The sequence below is a fragment of the Aedes aegypti genome, chromosome 2 (genome assembly GCF_002204515.2).
Source record: "Aedes aegypti strain LVP_AGWG chromosome 2, AaegL5.0 Primary Assembly, whole genome shotgun sequence".
NCBI classification, from domain to species: Eukaryota; Metazoa; Arthropoda; class Insecta; order Diptera; family Culicidae; genus Aedes; species Aedes aegypti.
The window spans coordinates 295,240,179-295,252,669 of NC_035108.1; the positions used below are offsets into that span (position 1 = coordinate 295,240,179).

Here is a 12,491-nt window from a genome sequence, read left to right on the forward strand (position 1 = left end):
ATTTTCTGGTTCAGCGGCTATTTGTATCAAATTACCTCTAAAAACCATGTTTTGTCAAATAATAAGCATTTGTGAACGTTTTTAGTGAGAATTGTACTTTTGGCCAGCATTTGTATGGGATGCGGCCACTGTGCGTCGCCTTCTTGTTCCGACCGGATTCGTAGCGAACACCATCTTTACAGGGTAGCTGTCTGGCATTCTTGCAACATGCCCTGCCCAGCGTATCCTTCCAGCTTTAGTTACCTTCACTATACTGGGTTCGCCGTAGAGTTGAGCGAGCTCGTGGTTCATCCTTCGCCGCCACACGCAGTTCTCCTGCACGCCGCCGAAGATCGTCCTTAGCACTCGTTCGAAAACCCCAAGAGCTTGAAAGTCCTCTTCGAGCATAGTCCCCGTCTCATGCCCATAGAGGACAACCAGCATCATTAGCGTTTTGTACATCGTGCATTTGATGCGGGGGTAAATCTTTCTTGTTCGCAGTTTCTTCTGGAGCCCATAGTAGGCACGACAGTTGAAGACATCATTTTCATGATTATGCAATCACGATCCTAGATATTTGGGTTGAAAATACAGAATACTCAGTATCACCATCTAGCGGAAGAATTCCGAACCAGGTGACGCCCATCACAAGTTTGTACTTGATTTACTGAACCGCTGAAAACTTCATCTTTTGAAGTAATCGGGACCCCCTCAGATATTACCAATCATAAATATGCATGCTCACTAGCGCCGCCTGTTCGATGATTTTTAAAACTTGAGGTCTTTCGCATTTAGGCTTCTATCTAATGAACAACTTTGCTGAAGATGAAATATTTCCAGCCGATGTACTGTACTTGAGCAATGCTTGTTGAACCGTTGGCAGAATTCCGAAACAAGCAGCTTATCACATGTTAGTCCTTGATCTACTGAACAATTTTGCCGAAGACACCATCTTGCTAAAAAATCTAGATCCTGAGATATTTGTGTTCGAGATGTTGCATTGCGAAATGTCCACTTCATCGGTTCCCCCGGGACACATTTCGATGGCCACTGAAGGGTGAGGATGCTTTCAAAGTTTCATTTGTCCACTGACCGATTGGTATTGTTGAACTGAAGAAATTTGCCGAAGACATTAATACTCTATCTTGTCTAGCTTTAGACCGACAATCAAAATGCTCCGCGTGTACTCAGTACACGAAGCGACCGCTGATGAATTTTTTTTTTGAGCGACTGACGGAAGGTTAACAACCCGGCATATGTTCAAGTTTATGAATAACGCTTGAAACTTCCGTTTAAAACTAAATAATTCATGAAGTTGGATGTGTCGCAAGCTACGCTCCGCAGAGCCAATATATTGACCACTACCTCCAGGATACTTGCTCTTGAACCAGAGCAATTAATCACGATTTGTGATTGAAAACTGTAATTAATTTGCCATAACGAAGTTCAAAAAATTTTTAAATAAAATTATTTGTTAATCATGAGTAATATTCATCATTATCTAGTGTTAGTATATAACTGGTTGCACACTTTAAATCATTTAGTGCATCTTTTCGGGCATTTAACCATCCGTTATTGAATGATTATTGATTAATCAAAGATAAATCATAAAAACAATAATTAAATGACATGAGATGCCAAAAAAAAAACCTTTAAGTATGCAACGAATGCATCACACTCTTTAAAATTTATCGGTACACTTGTGATTAAACAAAATCTGATTCAAATAGCTCTCATCATGATTTTTCGTTCAATCATCAATTTTTCAATCATGATCAACTTAACACTCTGCGCTTGAACCATCCTCCTTTAGACTCAGTCTGCAAAACAATGAAGCTTGATTAATCGTTAATAACTTTTGGAACTCAATATAGAAGTTTCTTCTGACTCTTACGGGGTTACTCCAGTACACCCCAGAATTGAATTTGGAATCCTAATTTACGAACCGATATCCGCAGTTTCAAAGACAAACAGCAATCCTGATATTTACGGAATTTCGTTAGAAGATGACTGAAAAACATAATTTTGAAAAACTACCGTAAAACTAAACATTATCATATCAAAAAATTAAAATCACACGCTGGGCCGAAATTGATCATCATATAACAAAGCAGGTCTAAGAATGAAAAATTTCCCTATCTAGGTACGATAAATGACAATTAAAAAAAACTATTGTCTTGAAATTGAAAACTTTGATCAAATTTGACATTAGGAATGAAAGGGTTAATCATAATCATTAATCATAATCACCAATCGTACTGAGTTCAATCATTAATCATAATCATTAATCATCTAAAATTGTCATTTAATCATCAATCATAATCATTAATCATACTCTAGCTTCAAAATCAATCACAATCATTAATCATGACTTAAAAAATTTAATTAAATTTAATTTAATTTAATTTAATCATCAATCACTTAATCAATCATTAACGCTCTGATTTGACCCCCTCATATGTTTGGACCGACCATCTCGTTCAGAACTCAAATTCAATACGTTAGTTTGTGGAATCCCAAAACGTGCTGAATTTTGTATCAAGGGCCACCGAAGCCCAAATCCGACACTGCTAGTACCCCTCTCAATCCATACACTCTGGAAGAATTCATAAAGCCATCTCTTGAATAATTTCTGCAGACATCTCTGGAAGGATTCCTGCAGGCATCTATGAAAGGATTCCTGATGGAATCTCTGGAAGAATTCCTGATGAATCTATTGGAGGATTCCTGAAGGCATCTCTGGAAGGATTCCTGAAGCGTCCTCTGAAAAGATTCCTGAAAGAATCTCTGGAAATATTCATGAGAGACTCTTTAGATCCTGATGAAACCTCTGGAAGAGTGCCTTATAGAATCTTTGGAAGAATTCCTGAAGCAATTCCTGATGTAATCTCTGGAAGGATTTTTAAGAAATTTCTGGGAATGTTTCTAATGGAATCCCTGGAAGAATCTTGGATGAAATGAGGATTCATCAAATTTCTGAAAGTATTTCTGATGGAATCTCTTGACAAATTTCTGATGAATCTCCTGAAGGAATCTCTGGATTGATGCCTGATGGAATCTCTTGAAGGATTTCTGGTATAATCTCTAGATTCTTGATAGAATCCGTTTTCTAATGATATATCTGGCTCTTCCTAATCAACAATTCAACAAACTGGTCAAAATTTTCAAAATAACGGCATAAGCAAAAAAAACCTCAATAAAAATTTTTATGGATGACTAAATTATATCATAAACACCCGCGACATCTAAAATAGCAAAACAAACTCCATCAACCTATCTTAACCTAAGTTTTTGTTTCCCCTTTCCAGGCATTCTTCATGTCACTCAACGAATCCGATAACGGCATACCTTCCGATGATAAGGCGCGCCATAGGGCATCAAAGTAAAATACATGGAGTCATTCACTAAGACACTAGTGGTTGCTACACTCCTTATCGGCGCGAGTCGGGTAAGTTTGACGAAATTTTCTGCGCATTTTGGTGGTCAATACACTATAGATAAGAGTCCGGCGTGAAGGAACGAATATGTTTGTTTATTTTACATGGGACCTTTTGTCACATCGTAAAAACTTTGCGTTGAACATCCGAGAGGCATGCGTTGTGCTTATTAATATTAAATTACAATTACAACCATTGTTGAATTTGGGGGCCCAAAAATAATGTACCGTAAAATGGGGTGTTAAGGACTCGGGGAGTGTTAAGGGAACACACAGAAACGTTGAAAGTCGATATATAAGTCATCTGAAATGCTCGATTTTTTTGGAGGATTGTGAGCTGCATTATGTAATAAGAGCTGTCTATTAATATGAAGTATTGTGGTTTCTTGAAATTGAAAACGTTTCGAAACATTTTTGTTCGAATTTTATGGGCTAAATACATTCATATACAAACCCATGAAATATATTTGAGAAAAATTCGTGAGTAACGTAGAAGATAAGTAAATTTATTTGAGATCATGGTACAGACAAAAACTTCGATTTTAAGGTTTCGATTTTAAGGAACATTTATGAAAAAAAGTCTCGTTTTGAAAATAAGTGGGGTGTTAAGGGATTGTCTATTCTAACTTTTCTAAGTTACTAAACTCATTCAATTTATGCCGTAATGTATTTCAATATAGCTTTGAGTTGTTCCGTGAAGTTGTTAACCTGCATGGAAAATTAAGGGATCATTCGTAAGTCACTGAATATCACCAAAAATGACTTATCTCAAAATTTGGTTAGAAAATGTAGATAAAAACTGATTAATGTGAATGTGGGGTTTTCATGATAGTATTTTCAAAAGCTGTTCCATCGGATTGGTGTAAAGTTTGGAAATAGGAATGGTTATCTTATATGAGATGGTTTTGAAGCTATTGATTCTTTTAAGCATTACCTATGCCCTTGAAAAACAATATTAGGTAATAAGGTTATTTCCGATCTCTTTTTGGAAAACTTTTAAGGCTTCGTAGGCATGTGTTAAGTGTTGTCGAGCATTGAGTACATTGTAGTATAGTGTGTGCGATTTCCGCTTTATATTGGATACTTTTTGTTAGGATTTTTTTTCAGATCATGCTACTGGGTGTTACATACAAATCCGTTATTTGGTGTGGTGCTTTATTTAAAAGGCAAATTGGACACTTACTCTATTCAAACTGAAAGCTTATTGAAATTATCCTTCTTGTGACAAGTCATGACAAGATTGCTCTGCACTATTCTAGGATACGAATACTGCATATAAGTATAATATTAGTTTACGTAACAAGTTGCAGAATGATTTTTACAGCACGAGTCGTAAACTTATCCAACGAGGCTTGCCGAATTGAATAATTACGACGATATCTACGTAACATGGGTTTTATCATTGAATGAAATAAATGCTTACGAAATTATCGTCATTCGTGAGCTGCCGAATAAAACAACACAAGAATAGCTTAAGAAAAACTCACCACTTTGAAAGGTCCAATTCTCCGCTCCAATTCCATATTTGTCACAAAAGCTACGCACCGATCACTCATGCACTATTAAACTTTTGATTTGTCTATAAATCACTCGAAAATACTTAATTTTTATGCTTCAAATCACAAATTAAAATTAATGCACTTTGCTTTCCTCGGCAATCACTTTTTATTACGGAAATAGGTTGCCAGAAAACCATATTCAATTGCAGCGTATTTTTTATTCACAATTCAAATTAATTTAAAGAATCGAACACAACTAATTAATTCATTGGAATTAGGCAACAAAGCATGTATTGATAATAATTAAGCCTTTCAATACTTTCTTTATCTGAAGATTGTAGCGCATAAACTTCAATATACTGAGAAACATATAAAATATACGTCTTACAATAGGGTAACTATTTTGGCAACACTCCTGTTGTTCTACATGCAATCAGAGGATGATGTATTTGTGTCAAATCATAAGTGGATTGATTTGCAAAGGGCCTATTCTGACTTTCTCATACACTGAGAATAATATGAACGTAAAAAATGTAAAAAAAGCCTGTAGCATTTTCAATTTTGCGTTACCTTTTAGCGCATAGACACTAGGGTGCGGCTTATTTTTCAAAAGTTCTGAAAACCAAAAATTCGTGTGCTTTTATGAATTCAAATCATATTAGAAGAGAATCCTCAAAGTTTAAGCAAACAATATTAAGATTTAGGATGGCGCAAGCGTCTTAAGTGCATTTTCAAGTTATAAAAAATAGCCTACAGTGAAGTCACCATAACTTTGGTTATTTCTAACCAATTTTGAAACTTTTAGCATCATTATTTTCAATATTAAATTTATGAAAACTTTGTAGAACATCAAATTTGTCTTAAATCAAAAAGTCTTTGTTAAAAGTAGTTTTCTCGAAAATTTCATTTAACTGAAAAATTCATATTTGTTTGACCATAACTTCATGAATACTCAACCGATTTCAAATATTTGTATGTACATGTTCTTGAAGCAAAAAATAGTTGTTCCCATATTGTTCATTCAACAATTTTTTCTAAAAAATGGTTTTGGCTTAGTTTAGTAACAAAAACTACCCAAAAACATGTTTTTTTAAAGAAAAAATAGAATTTCTTTGGATTATTTAAGTTTCTTTGCCATTTTTCCTATAAAACTTCTGTTTATAAAGCATTTTGTTTTCATTACGAGATGAATAGTGCATATATTTTTTAACATGAGCAAATATATTATTGTTTCAAAATTATTTAAAGTCTTTTTCAAAGGTTTAACAAATGAGGTAAGCCAGTTTCAGCTTTAAAAATATTGTTTAGCTGCCAAATTTAAAAAAAAACGACGTTTTTCGTTAAAAAATCATGCTTTTGTGCAGTTTTTGATGAATAACTTGGTCAAAACATTTTGTTAGTTATATGTGGTGTATGAAAAGTTTAAAAATATTATGTAAGCTTAATGCAAATTTGCATGATTTGGAATCGGTTCAGTATTCATGAAATTATGGTCAAACAAAGATATTTTTTGTAAAATGAGGAAACATTCGGAGTAAACTACTTTTAATTGAAACTAGTTTTGATTTTACACAAATTTGATATTCTACAATGTTTTCATAAATTTAATTTTTAAGATAATGGTGCTGAAAATTTATAAATTGGTTAGTTACCATAACTTCGGTAATGGTGACTTCACTGAAGGCCATTTTTTATAATTTGAAAATTTACCTTCAAGACGCTTGTGCCCCCTCTAAATCTTAATATTTTTAGCTCAAACTTTGAGGTTTCTCTTCGAATATGATTCGAATTTATAAAAGTACAAGAGTTTTTGGTTTTTAGAGCTTTTGAAAAATAAGGCGCACCATAATAAACAGTTGTGTGAGAGTCTGCATGTAACCCATTCAAACGCAACTCTGACATTCAAGTTATCCGATAATCGTGTTCCGTGGATTTTTCTTGCAGAGCACAATATTATGAATCAATTAACCATGACGTCACGCTGCAACTTCTAGGTTGGATTCGCACTTGCTGCAAGTTTATAACCATGGCATGGCATTTTTTACAGCCAAAATGCTGCCATAGTGAGATTGAATACAAAAAATGGTCGATAAAATATTTATTTATTTATTATTTAAATGAAAACGACATTAGGCATCGTCTATTTAAGACATAACGTTAAAATGTACAATTTTCGACTATTCCCCCTCCGCAACGATCTTTGCATGAAAAAAATAAATATGTTTGAGCCTACTCCCCCTTCCTCAGAGCGTTACGTAATTTGTGGACGGCGCCTTAGTCTGCATAAATTTAGTGGCGTTGTGTATTCAATTTGACTCTCTACTATTTTATTTATGACTGTAATTTTGTTCTCAGTGTAGTCTGTATTTTTCTGCATTGGCCCTTTCAACGAGGCGAAAATAATAAGTGACGTTTAATTTCAGGATTTGTCAACAAATACGAAATGTTATCAATACATTAACTAGTTTTTGCGCAGTTTTGGATTGCCGAAGTGAACATTTTTATTGCCGACAATAGAAATTGCATTGCCGATAAAAGAACAAGTGCCTCGTGACTTTGGTGAGAAAAAATAGAAGATTAAGAAAATAAAATAGTGTTTTGTGTATAATGACTAATAGATGAAGAGTGCTCAAGTTTAGTTTAGGTGTCTCCTGCTAATTGTTGTGTTCTATTGTTGCGTAGGGCAATTTCTTAAAAGTTCAGCTGCTTAGGCTGCCGACAATACGTAAGTTCCCCTACTACATTTTTTGCAGTTTCGTAGAACACCACTTAAGAGTACCAGAAACCATATCGGAATGCATTCATCATTATTTTACAATTTGTTGTGTTATGATTTATTACGCAACTCAAACAGTTACGTAATGAGAAAGCGTTGCGTAATGAATCATTACAGCATTAGTGTCAGTTGCGTAATGACTATTACTACACTCCTTAATGCAATGCATGAAAGTAGGCCGTTTCATGCCAGATTAGAGTGACAGCCCACTACGATGAGAAATTGCAAAAAAATATTTTAAGACAATTGTGCGATGCACTCATAGCTTGCTTGAAAATAGAATCAATATATATATATGAGAGATTTTGCAGGGAATATAAAACGGTTAACGTTTTCAGCAGTTCCAACTTAAATTATTTTGAAGTAATATCATCTTTAGAATGATCACATCAACGATATTGACCAAAATATTTGTTTTTGCTGTTGGCAAAATATAGTTTTATTTATAAACCTCAAATTCCTTAACACCTCATTTTGCATATTTGTCAAAAATCACACATTTTTATGATTATCTCAGAAATCTGCCATAGGATCATCTTCATTGTAATTGGCTTTTGATATACACGCCGGGAGAATGATATGACTGTATTTTGTTCAATCAATTACATACTAGAAATTGCTCGAAATTAAGGTACAAATTTTTTTCATCCCTTAACACCCCATTTTACGGTACTGCTATATAGGGTAACTTTGATAATGTTTTATTTACAAAAATGATAAGTTTGGAATAGAAAGCTCTTGTTTTAAATATATTTTGAGGGATTTCCTAAAAAAAAATCCATGGTCAATCGGAGATATTACAGAAAGGATCGTTGGAGGAATTGCCTTAAGAATTATTTCATTTATTCACAATGGATGAAAATAAACTCTTTAAAGAATCTCTGAGTATTTCCCCCTCGTGGTCATTTATTCATATTTGTTTGGACCGGTGTTTATTGGCTGTTAATAGGATGTTTTAGCACAATTTGACTACATTTTGTTTCTGTACAAGCTCAAAATCATAGATATCGTATAGTTATGAAACCTGTCAAGAGATTTTCAAATCAATGCATCTGCATTGCATGATTTGGCGAAAGTTAACAATGTGTCACATATTATTACAAAAAATAACAGTGTTAGAGCTGGAAACAAGGGTAAAATGCCCTTTTTGTGATATACTGCATTGTAGTAACTGAGGCATGGACTGTTTTCACTCCACACCAAGTTTTCCACCCATTTTTGTCTGCTAAACAATGAAATTTACCAACCTTGATGTTGTATTAGTTTTATCCTTAGTGCTATTGTCTAAAAAATGTCGAATCCAATGCTTAAAATGGCAGAAATCTACATTTTTTGGAAATGATCCATAACCGTGGTAAACAATCATTTCCTGGTCCATATTATGGATCACTAGTTAGAAGTGCTAATATTTGGTATTTAGAATCAACAATCAAGAAAAATGTTTTCCAAAGATGAATTCATACTAAATCGAAGCGAACGAGCATGTTTAGTGCTATAACATATGAATTTTACCACTTGTGGGAGCTTATGAATGCTGACGGCACTTCTTACAGAAAACGACCATATAATGATAGCTGTGTGGTACCAACTAAACATTTGTCAAATACACCGTTATTAAGCAATTGAATTTTGTGCTTAACGTCACAAATGGTAGAAGACAAATAGTATAACATGGAAAAAATATTTTTTACGTCAACGTTTATGTTTTGAGCGAGTAAACGGATGTTGAACGCCAAAGTGATCCGTTACTGTGGGTGATCCGTAACTGTGTGGGCATGGTAGTAAAGTTATAAACCTTTTAATTTTTTAAGCAAGCTTTCATAGCTTTTGATGTGTGATACAAAGAATACAGGAAAAATATCTTGTACTTTTTAAACTTGGCTTTATCACAAAGTTGCATTTTCGGGTCACCTTAGTCCACATAATACACTAACGCAAAATAATTCATCAGCACTTTCATTCCTTCTTTTTCAGGGGTTGCCTACCAGGATCCTCGGAGGTAAATGAGCGGAAGCAAAGCCGATGCCCGTTAAACCCAATTCCAATCAGCGTCTTCTTCCATCCATTTCTTTCAGAATTGAACATCAGCACAATCCGAGCAAACGACCTTACAAACGAACTGCAGCTTAACATTTCCTGGGAACCTGGGCGCATCGAGGGATACAATCTGTACGATGTCAAAGTTTGGCACGTTCCCACGAATACCTGTATGCTTCAGCCCACATTCTTCGAGAATCAGCAAGACCTGACGTGCGCTCCTATTCACATTGAATCGGTGAGTTACTGATGGTGATTGGCTTTCAATCGCAACATTTTTTGCTGGCTTATAAAACAGCGAGGTTGATTCTTAAAGCTTCAGTGAAACGGGGGCAAAAGCAGTCACCATAAGTTTTGTTAAACAATTTTCATATCAAACAGATAGTAAAGTCAAAACTTTTAGATTGTTCAGGAATCAAATCCGCAAGTGTTTCACTTTGGATCTGTATAACAACGAGGAATACTCGTTACTGACGAAACGGGTTTCGGCTTAGAAATGTAATCCATCAATCAATATCAACATTGTATTTTGTTGGGAATCGTTTCTGTAGCAAATGATGCCCGCAACCTTGTGCAAACATGCGGGGTGAATTTGGGATAAATTCCGATGCAGTTAACAGCACATAGCTCATAGAAGTAATAATAGTAATACAATAGTCATGATCATGCGCAATGTTATTTTTGAGCAATTCCACCAAACATGACGAATATTTTTTTTTAAATTTAATTTTTGTATTTTTTGAATCGCCTAAAAAAATTGCATACAGATTCTTTTTGACCAAAAATGCCATTTTGCACCTTCAGACCGCCATTTTGAACCTCGCCTTATTTTTGAGAAGGGCGTATCGGAAAATGCATAGCAAATCTTTAAAAAAAACTATAACTCGAAAACGGTTTGTCCGATCGATTTGAGATCTTCTACAAAGTTGTAGGTATTGCTTAGGACTATATGGAGAAAAATATGCACGATAAAAAAAAAGTTACAGATTATTTTTATTTCAAAAACAAAATTTTAAAATCGATTTCCTCCTGAAACGCAGTTTTGATTTTTTTTATTTTTGGATATGTTTTAGGGGACAACTTATGTGATTTATTGCACAATGTTTCATAATAAAAGAATTATGGACAAAAAAGTTATAATTTAAAAAAAAAATTACAGATTTTGAAAAAAAAAATCGAAATAGAGGAAAACAATAATTTTTGATGTGATTATTTGAAAGTACAAAAAAATTGCAATCGATAAGTTCTTAAGTAATTTTTTTCTAGGTTGCATCAATTTCGAGATATACTCATTTTTATATAAAATTTTCAAATAAAAAAAGTAAAATAGGCCCTTTTCAAAAATATTTCGTGTTTCTCCATTCCAGAAATATTTTATTTTGATTGAGTGAATCGTAGCTGAATTGTTTATTGCTTGATCAAAACCTATATACCAAAGTATTTAAAAAAGTGTGCTCGGTAAAAAAATATAAACGAAATTTTCAAATGAAAATTTGAAGTTCATTGTTCTTAAAAACCGCAAAATTGATGTTTTTAATTTTTGGATATGTTTTGCAGCATATTGTTTGTAATGCCTCAAAACGGAAAATTTTTGGATAAAAAATAAATTATTTAAAAAAATTAATAAAACAAATTTATGTAAAATGATATTTTTGGTGCGTTTTTTTTGAGTACAGAAAAATAACTGTAGATTTTTAAATATGAAAAATTTCTATCGAAAATACTCAAGTAAAATTTAGCTGAGATGCATCACTTCCGAGATATACACGGTAAATCTAAACGTGGCTTTAAAAATGTGATTCTATCACAACGGTGTATCTTTGGTCCTCAGGGCTAAGCCCGGCTAATGGGTAAAGCCCTCTCATCGCGGCAAGATCGTACAACCATGGAGAAGGAGTTTGTTTTTTTTTGTTTTTTTGTTTTTTTTTGTATATACAGTACCTTCCCGATTTTGGCAACACCCGCTTTTGTCTACCTCCGATTTTGGCAACACCCGTTTTTGGCAACATTTTCTTCCCGATTTTGGCAACACATTGAAACATATTTTCAATTGATTATTAAGTACTGAAACCTAATATTGTGAGTTAAAACAAAATGAAAATAAGTCAAAATGAAAATGTTGGGGACCATTGCGAGCTAAGAAAACTAATGTTGAACGTACTTATAAGTAAAACGCGCATATTAAAAAGTTATTGTTTAATGTATACAAGCATTCTCATTCAAGCTGTATGAATAATTGCTACATTGTTTAAAAGGCATAATAATTTTGTGGAAAAGAAGGGTGCAGGTTGTTAGGCCGAATGCTGTTAGGCCGAAATAACATTTGATTATTTACTACTATTTCAAACGACTAACACATTCATCAGTGTTTTTTCCTTCTTTTAATCGAAGGCTTTTCTTTCTAGTTGTATTTCGCAGCGGTTATTGTGGGCTTCTAGGTTCATTAGAACTATCGGTCATTTTCGGCCTAAAGACCCTTTCGGCCTAACGACCTTTTCGGTCCAACGGAATAGAACCGAATAGGATGGTAATCAACAGTAAAAGAAAGTCAAGCGTGTGCTAGAATAAGGGCATAGGTCGCATGATCGATTTCTCTTTTTCGACACTCTCTTCTGTGAATAAAGGTGGCAAGATATAAGTGTTTGTCAGCCTTTTTTCACTTCAAACCACTAGGCAGTGATAGAATCTTGCGTCTTGAGGTGCAAAAATGCTGACAAATCTTGGTGTTGATCACTAATGTTTTGTTATTATTGTGCTTCTAATT

At 34.0% G+C, this 12,491-nt stretch overlaps 1 protein-coding gene across 19 annotated transcripts in view; it reads left to right on the forward strand.

Moving 5' to 3' along the window:
• Positions 1-12,491, forward strand: part of LOC5566523 (tyrosine-protein kinase receptor torso) — a 429,787-nt gene that overhangs the window by 106,356 nt on the left and 310,940 nt on the right. For all 19 annotated transcript variants that reach the window (XM_021845429.1, XM_021845427.1, XM_021845431.1 and 16 more), the window contains 3 exons: positions 3,288-3,427; positions 9,665-9,689; positions 9,766-9,965. In XM_021845429.1, the coding sequence (XP_021701121.1) occupies positions 3,371-3,427; positions 9,665-9,689; positions 9,766-9,965 (282 nt within the window). In that variant the 5' untranslated portion in view covers positions 3,288-3,370. The remainder of the gene's footprint in view (positions 1-3,287; positions 3,428-9,664; positions 9,690-9,765; positions 9,966-12,491) is intronic.